The following is an 18,252-nucleotide window of genomic DNA, read 5'->3' on the forward strand; positions in this document are numbered from 1 at the left end:
AAGGATGCAAGCTTAAAATGGGGTTAAATTTAAATCAAAATGTTCTGTTAAATGTTTGAATGGATCATTGAACACCATCCATCATTGAAGTTTTCTCCATGAATGTGAACCACTCGAGTCTCTAATCACAGCCAGCATCCTGTTGTCAGAGGTACATCATTTTTGATTGAGTATAAAGAGCCGATCAGCTAATAGCCTTCAGTTATACCAGAAGGAATAACAAGTGATTTTTTGTTTTGTTTTAAAACACAAGCTGATATACTGTATGTCAGTAATACACAAGGTCATGTTATTTGGGTGGATTGTTTGTGTCGCTGTTCTAGCAGCTCAACATCAAAGCTGTGAAAACCACTTCCTCTCAGAATTTCATTATCAGAGCGGCAACCGGTAACCGGCACATCATCATCTGTAAAGATACTAGTACCTTGTTTCCTCCTCATCGACTGCTTTCCAAAAACTCGATCTGCAGCGAGACGATGGTTTGAGCATAACATTTCTCAGCAGTGGAGCTGCTTCTTACTTACCAGTCATTAAGGGTGGGCTGAAGAATGGGACCATGCACATTGTAAAACTTTAATATATGAATTTTAGTTCAATGATACATTATTTACACAAATTTAGATAATACTATTTGGTCTGGAAAGCCTAAAAAGATTGCAGAATCAAATGTCATCCATCACTGACCTTTGCTTTTCTGTGTGTCTTTAGGTTTCTCTTGTTTGCTTAGATTGCAACTTGTTTTGTCACCCTGTGAATTAAATATCACAACCTTATATATTTAATTTGTCCTGATTGATCCCACCCAGAACACTATTTCCTCTAAGCAGTCTGGCTTCATGCAGCTAAAAGATAACCTTTTAACAGCAGGATTCACTAACGGACATGTGGGATGCTTTGCAGTGGAATGTGTTGGAGATGTATATCTTAAACTGATTTATTGTTTCTCTGCATTAATTGATTGTTGCAGCCTGCAAAGTAGCTAGTAACTAATGTCAAATAAATGTTGTGAAGTAAAATGTACAATATTTCCTCCTGAGATGTAGTGGAGTATAATGTTACGTAAAATGGAAATACAAAAGTAAAGTACCTCAAAATTGTAGGTACAGTACTTGAGTAATGTGCTCAGGTCCATTCCACCACTGATAGGGTGTCATAATGAAGAGTTAAGTGAGTCATTACTGTGACTTTCTAGGTCTCTACCCAGCCAACATTTCTATGTGGGCCCATGTGGGTATTAAATGGGCTGAAAAATGGGCCCTATATGGGATTGTCTATTGATTCCATGTTGGCCCAATGTCAATTGCCCTTGTGGGTTTCATGCAGGAGTACACTGGGTGTTATATGGGCCCGATCTGGGCAACATACACAAGACCCGTCTCGGCCCAAGGTTTAAGTTCTATGTGGGTATTACATAGGTATTAAATGAGCCCATGCACTACTTTCCCATTAGTGACCCACCTAGAACCCACATGGGGAGCCCATGTGGGACCTACTTAGTTAACCAATGTGGGCCCCAGATAAGATGCCCTGTTTGGGCCCATACCCACTTGGAACCCAGGTACCCCCAGCATAACCCATGTGGGGCCCACATAACCATGCTGGCTGGGTACCTTTTACTGTCATGATTTTACCTGAGATTTTGATAATATGATTTTATCATTTAAGGGTGGATTGCTTTTTCTCATCCAGAGCAGAGGAATTAGCAGTGTCTTGGATGATTTGTCTCTAATCTTGAAGCCTCTGATGGCTTAAAAAAAAAAAAAAAAAAAGGAACATTTCCATTTGTTTTCAATGCAGGACACCTGAAGGCAGCCAATGCAGCCACAGGGGTTGAATAACAGGACAGAGTAAAAACCACCACAGTGTGTTTTGTGAGTGAGAGTGCATGTGTGTGTGTGCAGCCTATGAGAGTGTGTGTGTGTGTTTTGGAGGAGTAGGAGGAGTCCGGTCTCTCGGCTGTGATAACAGGCTGCTGCTTTCTCGGCTCTGTTATCTTCCGTTCCCCGCCGTCCGAGCAGCGGATCTCCTCACCAGACCTGCACCAGGATTCATCTAATTCTCCTGAAACTCTCCCAGCAGCTCCGCGCTCCTCCCATGGTGTCCCCGGAGGACTCCCCGGCCTCTACTCGACTTTACGGAAACTATCGGCGTCCGTTTTGGGGTCTTGGGAATCATGGAAACGTGGTTATTTTTCAATCACGTCCTCGGCGTGTCTCTGTCTCTGTCGGTGCTGCTGCTGCTGGGTCTACCGGGGCCCCTCGGGGCAGGGACCCCCAGTAGTAGTAACAACAACAGCACGGATCCGGTAACGGCGGGATTTCATGTCTCAACCTCCACAGATGAACTCGGTAACGAGGAAAGCAATGCAACTTCAACTTCATACTCCAGCGAGAGTTTATCAGCATCACAGAGGAACATCCTGCTCACACGCGCTGCTGCTGCTGCAGAGACAGCGACACGCGCTGCTGCTGCTGCAGAGACAGAGACACACACTGCTGCAGAGACAGAGACACACGCTGCTGCAGAGACAGAGACACACACTGCTGCTGCTGCAGAGACAGCGACACGCGCTGCTGCTGCTGCAGAGACAGAGACACACACTGCTGCTGCAGAGACAGAGACACACACTGCTGCAGAGACAGAGACACACACTGCAGAGACAGAGACACACACTGCTGCAGAGACAGAGACACACACTGCTGCTGCTGCAGAGACAGAGACACACACTGCTGCTGCAGAGACAGAGACACACTCTGCTGCTGCTGCAGAGACAGAGACACACACTGCGTCTGCTGCAGGACAGCACGGTAAGATCACACTGATACAGGCCTGCAACAAGTGCAACTGATTAGACTGCAAGTTACTTCAGTTTTATTGAGTTTACACACACATTATTCCACATGAGAAGTTATTTCCCCTGCAAAAAAAATACCAAAAAAAGGCTCTTTAAATGTCTACTTTCATTTGCACCTTGTTAAAATAAGCTTTAGTTTGCAGATTAACTTACAATAGGAATACAACAGCAAAGCTCATTGATAACAATTGGGCGATATTTCAATATTTTGTGCAGGATAGCAATAATATCTTAATTATAACTATATATATATATCTAAAGTGATGATTTCCTGTTGCATTAATTTAACTATGCATCCTAGACACAGTGTCATCAAACAAGTGCATTGCTCTATACTGAGTTTGCCTGAGCTGTAACTAACACTTATATACAGTGAATATTTAAGTTTATTATTTTCTGCATTGATTGAATCATCGCTTGCTCTATAAATTGTCATAAATGGTGAGAAACGTAAAGCCTAACTTGACATATTCAAACAGTTCAAAAAATCCTGAAGTAGGGCTAGGCAATATATCGATATTATATCAGGATATGAGACTAGATATCGTACTTAAATTTTGGATATCGTAATATCGTAATTATGGCATAATTGCTGTCTTTTCCTGGTTTTAAAGGCTGCATTACAGTAAAGTGATGTAAACTTACCAGACTGTTCTAGTTGTTCTATTATTTGCCTTTACCCGCTTAGTCATTATATCTACATTACAGATGATTATTTATCAAAAATCTCCAAAAAGCACCAATAGTCATCCCTAATATTGTCACAAAATCAATATTGAGGTATTTGGGAAAAAAATATTGTGATATTGGATTTTCTCCTTATCACGCAGCCCTACCCCAAAGTACTCAGTTTAGTATCGTAGAAGAAAAACAGAAATATTTACATTTGAGAAGCTGGAACCAGTACATTTTCTGGCATTTTTGCTTAAAATTAAATTAAATTAAATTAAATTGATCACTAAATAAAAAAATGAATTTAGTGATCAATATATGAATACAAATGAACTTTCTGTCGCTAACCGATTCCTCGACTATTGTTTCATTTCTATTTCAGTATAAAAGTGTTTTTAAGGCTCATACTGTCCTCTCACATCTGTGGTTCTGATTAAAGCTGCAAAGATCAACTGATTAATCGATTCAGTGTCAACTATTAAATTAATCAGCAACTATTTTGATAATTAATTGGTTTCAGTAATTTTTTAAGAAACTATAATTGGCGTCTTGTGGTTGTATGTCTCCGCCAACCAGTAAAGTTGTTTATTACATACATGTCGGTCCAAAATGTCATCACTTCATCATTTTATCCTATGAGACTTTTTGTGACATTGTCATAATTAGCATAATTCTTTAGGCCAAACCATGTTTTGTGAGGACACAGTGACCTTGACCTTTGACCTTTAACTACTAAAATCGAATCCCTTCATTGTTGAGTCCAAGTGGACATTTGTGCCAAATTTGAAGAAATTCCCTCCAGGCGTTCCTGAGATATTATGTTAACAAGAATCGGACGGACGGACGGACATAAAAAAATAAGTCTAAATTCTCTGATTCCAGCTTCTTAAATGTGAATATGTTCTGGTTTCTTTACTCCTCTATGACACTAAACTGAATATCTTTGAGTTGTGGACAAAACAAGACATTTGAGGACGTCATCTTGGACTGGTCGACATTTTCTGACATTTAATAGATCAAACAACTAATCGATTAACTGAGAAAATAATCGACCGATGAATCAACAATGAAAATAATCGTTAGTTGCAGCCCTAGATCTGATACAGAGGAGGATAAACCCACCATTACACAGATTACTTCTTTTTTTTCTTATATTTTTGGAATAGAAATCTTCCCACCACTTCAAACTGACAGACCTTTCCAATTAACGACGACTGATGGAAGACTGGGGATTATAGTTAACATGATCCATAATGGGGTTCACCGGTTTAACAAGTTTGCGGAAACCAATGAACCCTCAGAGACCCTCTCATGAATGTGTCTCTCCTATCATCAGCTACATGTCAAATCTGATCCTCACTTCCTTTGCTGGTTTCCTGTTAGAGCTGAGGTGTTGCTGTTACCACATCTGTTCACCAGCTCATACAGGTGTTGATATTAAGATGTATGGATCGCTGTATCCATCAGTCACCGGCATCTTGTCACATGTGCAGCATAATGTCTGGGACCTGTACCTCATGAACAGAGAGCACTGGACCTTTATTACAGACAGACAGACAGTTAATGAACATGGGCGATCCACCTGCTTTATAGTTTTGCTGTTCAAATCTACACAATTACCTCTTTATGAGCATAATATATTGTAGCAGCCATTGCAGTTGCACTCTTGTCAACTTGATCGCTGGCGAACCAGAGATACCAACGCCGTTTTATTATTGGCTCACAAGCCTTGATAGAAGTGGGAACCGACCGTCAGATATCTTCCACAGAGATAAACAAAACATTAATTTTGGACTCGTCAACATTTTTTAAATGATTAATTCACAATCATAATAATTTTTTTATTTACTTTTATTCAACACCTTTCTAAAGACACAGTCCTGCAAATGCAGGTGAGTGACCATCACATAAGACCTTTAACATGCATGATATTACCATTATTACTACTGTATTACTACTAATGCTACAGTTTGCCAATTGGTCACAACACAGTATACCATACAGTATACAACATAGTAAACTACTTCTACATGAGTTCAGCAGTTTTGTAATGAAAACTTAAAAAAACCTTTTGATGGTACTTGTCTCCATGGCAACAATATAATAATATGAAACTCTGCACTACATATTTGATGCTATATTTTATTAATTTTAGTGACATATCAGACTATAAATATTGTATCAGTTTATACTCCTCTAGGGAGATTATGACACACTGTGACTCTGGCTACTGCATTTAAACCCAAAGTGAACCCGACGTAAACTGCACTAATAAACTGATACACAAGAGACATATACACAGAACTGACTGTGGTACTGAGATGTGGACACAGGCTTTACTTCTAAAAAGTCTTAAAATGGATATTATGAAGATTTTTTTTTCATTCTTTTTTGTCCATTGAGATTTCTGCTGGGTTTCAGTCATGCTTGAAGTGGAAATGATTCACTTTCCTCACTGTGACTTCACCCAGATTCACCTTTCCTGACCCAAACTGGGTCACAGTTATCTGGTGACAAACACAGCTCAATATTTGGTCACTGAATAAAGCAAAAGTCCACAGCAACACATGACCTATTTGATATGCTGGCAACAAAATATCAACCAGTATATTTACCTCACTACTACGTCATACCATCCTCATTAATATGCTAACCCTGCCGCATTTGTCTAAATTAATATGCTAGCCACAGAGCTGGTGGTGTATAACAGATGTGAAGAGACGACACTGGCAGCCGTGTTAACGGTCGAGACCTGAGAGATAAACAGCAGAGGATCTGGGAGTGTTCCTCACTTGTTGCCAACACCACGTTCCTGTCTGAGTTTTGCTGCCCGGACTGGATCCAGAGCGAGCAAATGAAATAATGAGAGAGACACATGCAGAGGAAGTGAGAGCGGAAAATAGAGTCCAGTGGCCCAGTTCTCCTCACAGACTCCCAGCGGACGGGCTGTTCTGCAGTTGAACTCTCCCCTCCACTGGTTTTTGGATGGTGGCTGCTGGTGGCTGTCAGGACGCCGTCCAGCACCGACCGACGCTCATCTCCTCAGAGTGATGTTGTTCCAGTCCTGGGCTAGTGGAGAATGGCCAGATAACAGGCTGTCAGACAGCACAGCATCACTGATGGGTAGAGACAAAACCTCTCGATCAGAGAAAGACCTCACAAACAAACAGACCAAGCCCCCAGGAAGAGCGCCGGTCGTTGATCCCAATTTTCTTAGTGGCCAAACGACGGTACTACAACTTCCGTGTTTGTCACGTGATGCCATTGGGCCCAAAAATACTTTTTCCCATAGACTTACATTGGGAAAGAGACGTCTGTAACTCAGCCGATAATTTTTTTTTAGGTGAATCAACTTCCCAGTATGAACACTTTAATAGCCTTTATTTAAATCATTAGATCCTAAAAGTTGTAAAATGCACCGATAGAGGAATCCAGAGTTATATCCCTTCCTCCATTCATCTGAATGAGCCCGAGACTGGAGGTCAACCGCGACGGTTGTGACCCCGTGACTGAGTCAATGGATGTGGAGCATCGCCGGAAGATCCGGGTACTTTTCTAGTCGGAAGTCGAGCCATTTTGGCATCATACGCCACTGAGCAACTTTCATAGGAATGAACGGGAGCCCGCCTCCAACGCTGTATCTAGGTCTCTTAATACGCCAGCAGCAATCTGCATTTTTTTTTTGTAACATTGGTAATTAGGCGATAATTAGCAAGTAACTTATTTGAAATTTCTTTGGAATTACTGCCAAATTACTCCAGTATTTACCTTAAAATGTATCAAAAATTACTTTATTATTACCATTATTTAATAATTATATTCCGCTATTTCCCCAATACCTGGTAATTTATTTAATACATTTCCAGGAAAAGAATACAAAGTTAATTGATATGCTTTATTTCCAATGTCTGCTGATAAATAAATAATAATTAGCAAATAACTTATTTTAAATTTCTTTAAAAAATGTCCTGAATCATTACATTAGCTACCAGGTTACACAATGGTGAGATTTGTGCCTGATCAGAAGTGTCTTCTATTAGTTTTGGTTTTCCACCTTCGATGAAGAGCAGTGTACAGCCGCTTCTCAAGCCTAAGGGCCCTATTTGAACCATTATTTGCTATTTTAGCATATAATTATTAAATAATGTTTATGATAACGTAATTTTTTATACATTTTGAGGTAAATATTGGGCTAATTAAGCAGTTATTCCAAAGAAATGTCAAATAGGTCACTTGCTAATTATCACCTAAATGCCATGAAATTTGCGGACCTGTAAAATGAAGTGTTACCCAGCATTCTTTTCTGACGCTTCACTTGTTTTTGTGTTTTTTTATGACTTTACAACAATTTTGAGCCAAGCTAAAATAAAAAAAAAAAAAAGCTCTCCACAGACACTGAACATGAAAACACGCCCAGATCCATGGTGACAGTTTTCTGCCAGTGCCTTGTGCTCACTCAGCTTTAGGAAGGAAATGGCCTTTTCCCAACAGAGACAGTCACCGCCATATTTAGGACCTCAAGCCTTTGTTAGAGCAGACGAGCCCGGCTGCCAATTGTTCTCCACCCAAAATCATTGCCTCTGCAGCAAGCAGCAGTACTTGACAGCATCTCCCCCCCACCACCACCTTTCTGCAGTCTGTACAGGCCAGACAGCCTGGTGAGCACCCTCTGGTGGCCACAGCTGGAAGTGAGGTGCAATAGTTTGTAATTTAAAGTACAGAAACAGATCATGAATATTGTTTGAAGAACTGAATGTCAGCCTAAACATGAAGTTAAGTAGCCCTGGTTCAGAGAGAATTGATCACCACAAGACTCCCTGATTTGAGGACATATCTACTGAGATGACTCTTTAATTACAAGTTAAATGCTTCCAGTAAAAATGTTTGTTGATTTTTGTTTAAAATTGATGGATTATTGTTTGGTCTACAAAGTTTTAGAAAATAGTCAAAAATACCTATCACGTGTTTCTATAGATGTGTTCAACAAACTGTCCAAACTGGAAATTATTCAATTGTAGGGCTGCAACTAACTTATTATTATTTTCATTGTCGATTAATCTGTTGATTATTTTCAAGATTAATCGATTAGTTGTTTCGTCTATAAAATGTAAGAAAATGTAAAAAAAAAAAAAAAAAATGCTGATCAGTGTTTCCCAAAGACCAAGATGACGTCCTCAAATGTCATGACAACTCAAAGATATTCAGTTTATGGTCATAGAGGAGTAAAGAAACCAGAAATTATTCACATTTAAGAAGCTGGAATCAGAGAATTGTGACTTGTTTTTCTTTAAAAATTACTCAAACCGATTAATCGTTTATCAAAAATAGTTGGTGATTAATTTAATTGTTAACGACTCATCGATTTAGTCGTTGCAGCTGTAATTCAATTCACAGGGATATAAAACAGAAATAAGTAGTTCAGCATCGTACTAATGATTTTGTCTAGTATTTTCATAAATATGTTTTATAAAAATATATAAGTTGAGAAAAAAGCGATGATATTGTGAAACAGAAATAAAGAGGCCTCAGAATGTTTTCAGTGTATTCGCACAAACTTGATAATATTATTTCTTTTTTTTATTTCTCCACAGACACTGAGCAAACACAAACCTTCACAGAAACAAGCAGCAGGTCACTAGAGGCCATCAGTCGGTCTATTGAGCCACTCACCTCCACCCTGGTTGTAGCCACCACTGAGGCCAGCAGCAGCAGTAGCAGGGACTGGAAGGACTTCATTAACACAGAGGCCAGCAGCAGCAGCAGCAGCGGCGGTAGCAGCAGCGGCACTAGCAGCAGCAGTAGTAGCAGCGGCAGCAGCAGCAACAGTAGCGGCACTAGCAGCAGCAGTAGCGGCACTAGCAGCAGCAGCAGCAGCCCTAGCAGCAGCAGCAGCAACAGCGGCACTAGCAGCAGCAGCAGCAGTAGCGGCACTAGCAGCAGCAGCAGCAACAGCGGCACTAGCAGCAGCAGCAGCAACAGCGGCACTAGCAGCAACAGCGGCACTAGCAGCAGCAGCAGCAGTAGCGGCACTAGCAGCAGCAGCAGCAACAGCGGCACTAGCAGCAGCAGCAGCAACAGCGGCACTAGCAGCAGCAGCAGCAGCAGCAGCAGGGACTTGCAGGACTTTACTAACACAGACCAGGTGCCAGACGCCTCCCCTGCGGTGTCCTGGGAGGCCAGTTCCTGGATGTTGACGGAGGAATCCCGACTCCCCCAGGACAGCCCAGACACCACCCTCCGACTGGGAGACGCCTCGACGTCCCACGCAGCCGTCCACACCGACAGCACCTACACCTCCAACGCCATCACCCGAGCTGGGGATAGGACCCTGCTGTCTGTCACCTCCTCTTCCAGCAACAGCACCTCCTCTGCCTTTACAGAGGACTCCAACTCCCATCAGCCCCGCTCCACCTGGGGTATTTCTGCTAGCGCTACAGAGACTGAGGACTACACCCACAGCGCCCCGTCCACCAGGACTGACAGCAGGGACACTACAGACCAGCACATGACCCACTCCTTCAAGAGGACATCTCAAGAGACCGGGAGCCCAGAGGGGCCCAGAGGGACCCAAAGTTTAACCAATGCCACCCATCAACAATACACCGCAACATCAGAGGAGACCTCTGACTCGACACCACCTCTCAGCGTGACCGAGCTCAGCACCGACCAATCTGAAGTGTCCGTTTCCTTCACGCCTTCTGTCACCTCGCCAGCAGAAGGTCAAACAGACATCTCGGGGACAGAGCAGAGGTCTGATGTTACAACCTCCACCGAGTCCTCCACCGGACTCCACAGATCCAGCACTCAGAACCAGGGGAGCACCGAGGGGGTTTCATCCCAGACCAGGGAGGACAATGTGGACTTGGGTCTGACCACAGCGCCCCCTACAGTCCGCAGTAGTACATCTGAAGTGGACGACTCTCTAACGGACACTCCAGTGCTGATTACTGAGGTCTTCCTCACCACCGTACCTGTTACTGTTACAGAAAGGTGTGTTTTTATTATTATTAAATAAATAATAGGATAATGGTTCATGGAAAGGTATTTGGTTGTTGCACAAGCACAGCAGCACAGAGTAGGATTCATCATTATTGCTATTTATACCATGGTCTGGGTGAATACTCGATTCTGATTGGCTGCAGAGTGTCCATTAATTCTTGATAATGGATGGGGTCTTGTCAGAAGTCTGTAAGAGATCTTATTTATTTCTTTTCTCTTCAACAGATCACAGATAACAGAGGAAGACACTTTCCAACCCACTTCCTCCACCTCCACCTCCACCACCACTGCTACCACCACTATCACCACCACCAGCACCACCACCCCCACCACCCCCACCACCACCACCACCCCTCCTGTACCTGCAACCTCATCCTCCAGTTTCAGTAGCACCGCTGGCAGCTCTACTCCGGGGTCACCTACCAAGGCCACCATCCCGTACACTACTACATCCTCCACCACGGCCTCCACCCCGGCCCTGCTGACCTCTGCAGCGCACCCAACTCACCGTGTGTCACCCAGCCAAACCCAGGGACCCTCAACTCGGATGGCTAACCCCACAAACACCACCACCCTGCAGATAGAAACAAGCAGGGGCCCTCCAAGAATCACCACGACTCACAGACCGCGCATCACCACCCGCACCACCACCCGCACCACCACCACCGCCACCTACACCCACAGCACAACAACCAAGAGCACAGAGCCCCTGCAGACCACCAGGAAACAGATAGACAGAGGAACTACAGAGCTGGTGGCGACGACATCACCCACCAAGGCACCAACGCCGCCAAGTCAGTGGTTTACACTCTTCCTTCATTTTAAATAGCAATCTGCATAATGCATGGTTATGGTGTAATACCTAATTCACACCAGGCAGCGGCAAAGTGCAGCTTGCCACAGGAATATTTATGTGTTTCAGGCAGGAAGAAATTCTTTGTAACAAAGGTCAACATGTCACAGGAGTAACAGGATCTGTTTACTTATTGGCTGTGGGTTCTCTCTGGCCACATTTCGCCGCTAAAAGTTAAACGTTTCCCAACTTTTATCTGGCCGCACTTTGCCGCAGAATCAAATAGCTGCAGCTCACTGAGCTCGGGAGCGGCCGCCGCAGCTTTTCATAGAAATTGCATGGCAGTTCGACGCAGGCCGCACTTTGCCACTGCTGGTGTGAATTCAGCGAAAGGGAGAGCTAAACATTTCAGCTCAAATGTTGGGAGAGTAAAGTAAAGTTAGCAAGTTAGTTTATTCAAATGACCACAGATCTGTTCTCTCTGGTCTGAAGAAGGTGCTATATTATAGTTGATGCATTTTCAAATTCCTGTAATGTGCAGCACTGAGAAACAATGCAAAAAAAAGCACACCGAATAGAAAAAAAGAAAAATACTGACATTAGGTCAGATGTGAAAATGTGCATTATGAACAATTCACATCATGAGATTGATGAGACATAATGAATGTCAGTTTGTGCCAAATTATTACATTGTTTTGAACTTTTTAGTGGTTTGATTTCTTCTGTTTTATGGTAAAATAAAAGCCTGCTCTTGTCTCTGACCTGCAGGAAACCCTTGTGTGTCCAACCCTTGTATGAACGGAGGGATGTGTGTGAGCTATATAGGGCATCAGTTCACCTGCCACTGTCAGCAGGCATGGACAGGACCGACCTGCAACGAGGGTGAGCTTCTCTCCTCTTCTTCCTCCTGACAGTTTGACAACAACATCATCAGCACGCTGCTTTAGCTTGCTTTTGTTTGGCTTTCTGTATATAATAATATAATATAATATAATAATAATAATAATAATAATAATAATAATAATAATAATAATAATATCATTATTATTAATATTATTATTAATATTATTATTAATATTATTAATATTAATGTTATTATTATTATGAAATCTCCAGAAAAGTATGAGATAAAATCCAAATTGAAAATTCCACTTGTGTGTCCAGATGTGGACGAGTGCCATAGGGACCCCTGCCCCGTCGGGTCCAGATGTGTGAACACGCGAGGCTCCTTCAGCTGTGAATGTCCGCTCGGCTTCGACCTGGAGGACGGACGCACCTGCACCAGAGGTAAAACCCCTTTAATGCATAAAAGTAAAACAATAATTCAATCACAATGATGAAAGTATGCAAACATAAAGTATATATGTAAAGGAGCCTTCTTTTTCTCCTCTATAGCAAAGACGTTTCTGGGAACTTTCAGCGTTAACAGAAAGCAACATGACCCTGTTATCTTGAAGAGCGCCACCATGCATGAGATCCAGAGAGAGATCATTCAGCTGGTGAGAGGCAGTCCACATCACCGCATTGTCTCTGCTCATTTCTGAGAAAAACCTCCAATAGGCTCATGTTTATTACATCTGCTACACACTCTCTTCCTGTCTTCACCTCAGCTCAACGCTTCGCTGTCAGTCCTCCGAGGTTACAGCCGCTCGACGCTGAGTAAGAAGTAAGTTCTTCGTCTCACTAAACCACTCCACAATCACAAAAGGACAAAGTGGTTCTGATTATATTCACATCCCAGATGCCTTCATTAGAGTAAATCTAAACTAAAGAAGAGGAAACGATGATTTGTTTTTATCTAAATGATGCAACATTTGGTCATGCATTGACCTCTGATCTCTTCCCCACAGAGGAGAGGAAGGGGTTCATATCGCAGCTGTCAACATGTTTTCCATTTCCACCGACGTGACGAGCGCGGAGGTCTACAACAGCATCCAGATGTCTCTCAGAAACTGCAGCTCCTCGTTGACCCACTGCCGGATGGTGCTGCACCACCAGCTCACGTATCACGGTAAACATAACAGCCAGTAATGAACATCATCAGGAAGCTTATTTTAACCAAATTTAATACAGTTTTTTAACTGGCCTAAATGTGATTGAGGGCTCTGAAAGTGTACGCCACTAGAGGGCACAATTTAGTCGTAAAACAGCTCCCACAGTTTTATCATTACATCACTCAAAAACTTCATCATCCAGCTGCTAAATTTCACAACCCCGTACTACAGGGAATCCTACAATAACAGCAAAGGACAGGCGTGCAATACCACAACAGTAACATCACTATGAGATCACACACACAGTAACAGTTTTATGCTGGATGGTTGTTGTGAACCAAGAACTGCAGGTTAATAAATTCTGACTTTCCTCTTGAGATGAAACTTAATAGTGAGTTGAGGGAAATAAGGAAGCTGGTTTGTTGTTTTCTTGACTACTCACGTTGTCCAAGTCGTGACTAATTGTGTCCACGCTGTGTTCCAGCGGAAAGCCTGTGCGCGGCCCAGAAGACTCAGTGTGATGCGGAGCGCTCCGCCTGCACAGACAACAGCGGCACAGCCAACTGCCAGTGTCTTGAAGGATACTACAAACACGACCCTGACGACCTGTCCTGCTTAGGTGAGCTGAGTGTGTGCATGTCTACTCACTGAGTGCTGAGGTTTTTTTGTGCTATTTTGCTTCCATAACAAGTCTTCTTTCAGACTAGTGGAAAGAAAACATCCAAAATACACATTTAGGTGTTTATTTACTACTATTTGTATCTGTAGATTTCTCCTGAATTCGCTAAAAGTTAGCATTAGATAATGCCTCATTTGCATATTTAAACATAACATTTCAGAAAAACATGTAATACAAAAAAGAATTGTCTGAATGTAAGTGTCTCCACTTCAGTAGCTCTTACATTCACCAAGCTTTCCAGTTTCATTCCTATCTATATTATGAAGGTTTTTACAGAGGGGTTTGTTCATATATCATTCATAGCCTGATTTATAGAACATTTTATTCCTAAAAACATGGCGGAAATGGATTTTTTATTGCTGTTGACAGTATTTTCTGATTGATGGAGTGATAAAAAGAGATATCCAAAAAAATCCCCAGTAAAAACCTTTCACTCTAATATGTCAACCGAATGAAAGAAGAATGTTGAACCTGGCTTTATTCAATGTTCAGATTTCTGTTCTGGAAATGTATGCAAATTAGCAAATTTATGATAAGGTAATGCCTCATTTGCATATTTAAACCTACATTTTCAGAAAACTTGTTATACAAAAAATACTTACCTTAATGTAAGTCATCAACTGGGGAAGTTTCATGGCGATATTTATTAGTTCATTTTTTTACCCTATTCACCTGGGGTGAATGACTAAATACAACAATGACAACAAGTAAATGAAAAAGCAAACCACATATTAACCTGATAAAGATGACAACATTTCCTTCCTGACAAAAACAAAATACTCAGGAAAAAGTAGATTAAAGAGTAGAAATTGAATTAAGGACAAAGCATATCAGCAAAACAGTATTGGCTTTGTTTGCAACTTCTTATACCAAATTGTGTAATGGGACTATTTCTTGTTTCAGATTGTGGGGATGGCTACAAGCTGGAAAATGGCACCTGTGTCCCGTAAGTTCAATTTAATTTATTTTTTCCTCACAGTATCGATCCACTTATACTGAACGATTTCAGCCCACATTCTCACCGCAGACTCTGTTCCTACTTTTTAGGTGCATGTTCGGATTCGGAGGATTCAACTGTGGAAACTGTAAGTGACCCTAAAAATCACCGGCATTGAACAGGCAAAATATCCAGTAACATATTCAGCTTCAATAGAAGATTTTTCTTTTTAACTAAAGTCACAAATTTGCTCTTGTGATCTTTACGTATGTTTTTAAAGTTAAGCATTTAATATGTTGTTGTTTTACATTGCAGTTTACAAGCTGATTGCAATCGTGGTGTCACCTGCAGGGGGCGCTCTGCTCCTCATCCTCATCATCGCCCTCATTGTCACCTGTTGCAAGTAAGACTGCTGTTGTTGTTAGTACAAAAACTTCTCTTGGTTTGCAGTGCAATTCAACTTTTTGAGTCTTAAACATATTCTCTTTATACTGATTTAGTAATCTGCGTTGCTCTACCATATTTCAAGTTGATGATTACAAAACAACTGTAATTATCTGTTGGCCGAATATTTAGTAACTTAAAGGGATAGTTTGGGTGTTTTGAAGTGAGGTTGTATGAGGTACCTATACATAATCGGTGTATTACCTACAGTAGATGACAGTCGGCACACCCCAGCTTGGAGAAACAGACAGGAGTTACGACACACCACCAAAGCAATGTACTGCTGAGGATGGGACCAGCAGCAAAACATATTTTAGCCACCTAAAAGAAAGGCCCACTTCAAAAAATCAATATCAGTTTAAGTGTACGCTACTGTATATTTAGAATATTTTCGCCAGTTTAACTTGCCGTGAGACAGCCACACGGTCTATGTTTCCAATGAGGAACTGAAGCTTCAATGCTTTTGCTAAAGCAACCAGACTCCATTGAAAAAACATGTAATTTTACCTCACAGAACATAGGAGTTGCTGGTCAACAGCTGCCTCGATCGGTTAGTTTATTTGTTTTATTGTGTGACTTTGGTTAGTTCAGATTCATCAAAGTCACACAATAGCACAAACTAACAAACCGATCGAGGCAGTGGTAGACCAACAACCCATGTGTGCTATGTGAGGTAAAATTACAGTTATATTCAGTTGAGTCTGGTGGCTTTGGTGAGCGCATAAATGGATACAACGGCCTCAGTTCCCTGTCGGCAAGGGCTGTCTGACGGTAAGGTAAACTGGCGAAAATATTCTAAATATAGCGTACACTTAAACTGATAACTTTTTGCTGCCGGCACCGTCCACAGCAGTACATTGCTTCGTTGCATACACTGACTATGGAGAAGTACCTCATACGACCCCGCTTCAAAACACCCGAACTCTCCCTTTAAAGCATCAGTTCACCCAAATTACCAAAAACACAGTTCCTCACTTTCAGTAGTTTTGTGAAGTGAATCATTTTGGTGAAATGTGGCAAAGGTTTAACGTTTTTATAAATGTTTGATCTCCAAGGAAAGACAAGAATGACATCAACAAGATCATCTTCAAGAGCGGAGACCTGCAGATGTCCCCGTACGCAGACTTCCCCAAAAATAACCGCATATCCACGGAGTGGGGCCGGGAGACCATCGAGATGCAAGAGAACGGCAGCACCAAGAACCTGCTGCAGATGACTGACATCTACTACTCTGTAAGGAGACATTCATTTTATCTCCCAATCCTCCATTTGTCTTCATTGTTCAAGTTGTGTGTTTGGATACAACTGATAAATCACTAAATACGTCTTTTACATTTTCCTCTCTTTCCTGTGCTCTTTCCCTCAGCCTGCGTTGCGTAACTCAGACCTGGAGAGAAACGGCCTGTATCCGTTCACGGGCCTGCCGGGTTCTCGCCATTCGTGCATCTACCCCGCCCAGTGGAACCCATCCTTCATCAGCGACGATTCACGGAGACGAGACTACTTCTAACTGCCCCACCCTCAACACACACAAACACAGAAACATCTCTTAAACTGACACTTGATGTGATGTGTTTTAATGGTTTTCTGTCACAGTGAGAGCCCATTTGACCCTCTGCATTCAGGGCTGCACACTAATTATGTAAATGCAGGTGTGTGTGTGTGTGTGTGTGTGTGTGTGTGTGCATATTATGTAAGTGCACCTTTTTTTGCAAGTTAAATGTTTCCTGAGAGTGCTATTGTGTGACCATTTCAGCGTTTTTGCATGTTTTAGCTCATTTACTTCAGCTCACACATTACATGGCTGCTGTGTTGTTAAAGACTGTTTAATGTGTTTTTTCCTGCCTCCCAGGCAGCCGCTGATTCTCATTTACTTCACTGTACGACGAAAAACAATTTGAGACGTGCTCGAGGCAGGTGATCCATGACGGTAAACAATCATATCTGCCTCGTTGCTGCCTGGTAACGCAGTGCAGATTTCCTTGAAAAATCTGCACTGCATTAATGCACGGTGATAAATAAAAGCAGATCACTCACGGTGCTCACAGACAGCAATGTGAATTATTGACTGCCATTTAGATTAAATATTAAAAAAACAGCAGTAATGCGATGTGGAGTAAATAGACCAGAACATGCAAAAACAGTGATATGGTCCTTTAAGTGCTGAAATATGAATATGTGCGTGCCACTGCTGTGATTTGAAAATAATCTTCTTAGATAATAGTCTGAGGATAAAGTATTGAAGTCAATAACAAACCACTGAAGGATGCACAAAGTTTTGGTTTAATGCCAATAGAAACTGATGCCGACGTTTATTTATTCCCTCTGTGTCCAAATCCTCGACATGTAGCATAATGGACATCTCAAAAACACACTGACAGACTGAAGAGGGATAAACGTGTGTGTGTGTGTGTGTGTGAGAGAGAGATAGAGTGTGTGTGTGTGTGTCTTAAAGTATTGGTGTGTGTGAGGAGTAATTAACTGTCTACCAGAAGGATCATAACTGTCAGTGAGTGTTTGACTGTAAAGAATGTAAAGATGTATCATAATTAGTTTGCTATTTTCCGACACGGAGTATTATTATTTTTTATGAGACTGTTTTCTTACTTTGTGTTTATATCATCTGTTGATTCTGGCGTTTTAGTCAGACGTGCTTATTTAAATAAAACATTTTGCACAGCAGTTTCTCTCCCACTCCATTCTCATGAAAATTATTTAAAAAACAAATTTCAAATCAGTTTCTGTTCTTGTAATAAACACAGTTTGTATTGTTTAACGATTACAGTTTGGATTTATAACAGTTTAAAATTGTTCAAACTAAATTACATGTGCTGCTGAAGTGCACATATAAATATACATACTTATACATTTCTCAACCGA

The 18,252-nt window shown here is 41.7% G+C and overlaps 1 protein-coding gene across 1 annotated transcript; it reads left to right on the forward strand.

Moving 5' to 3' along the window:
- Positions 1-2,173: 2,173 nt before the first annotated feature.
- On the forward strand, positions 2,174-18,054 carry heg1 (heart development protein with EGF-like domains 1). The gene is made up of 15 exons (XM_037790121.1): positions 2,174-2,305; positions 8,113-8,219; positions 9,491-10,516; positions 10,751-11,319; positions 12,087-12,200; positions 12,483-12,605; positions 12,714-12,817; positions 12,929-12,984; positions 13,169-13,329; positions 13,797-13,931; positions 14,895-14,937; positions 15,039-15,076; positions 15,244-15,331; positions 16,428-16,605; positions 16,739-18,054. Exons 1-15 carry the CDS (start codon positions 2,174-2,176, stop codon positions 16,880-16,882), a joined length of 3,018 nt encoding a protein of 1,005 aa, XP_037646049.1. The 3' UTR covers positions 16,883-18,054.
- Positions 18,055-18,252: the final 198 nt, after the last annotated feature.

The sequence above is a fragment of the Sebastes umbrosus genome, chromosome 13, assembly GCF_015220745.1.
Source record: "Sebastes umbrosus isolate fSebUmb1 chromosome 13, fSebUmb1.pri, whole genome shotgun sequence".
NCBI lineage: Eukaryota > Metazoa > Chordata > Actinopteri > Perciformes > Sebastidae > Sebastes > Sebastes umbrosus.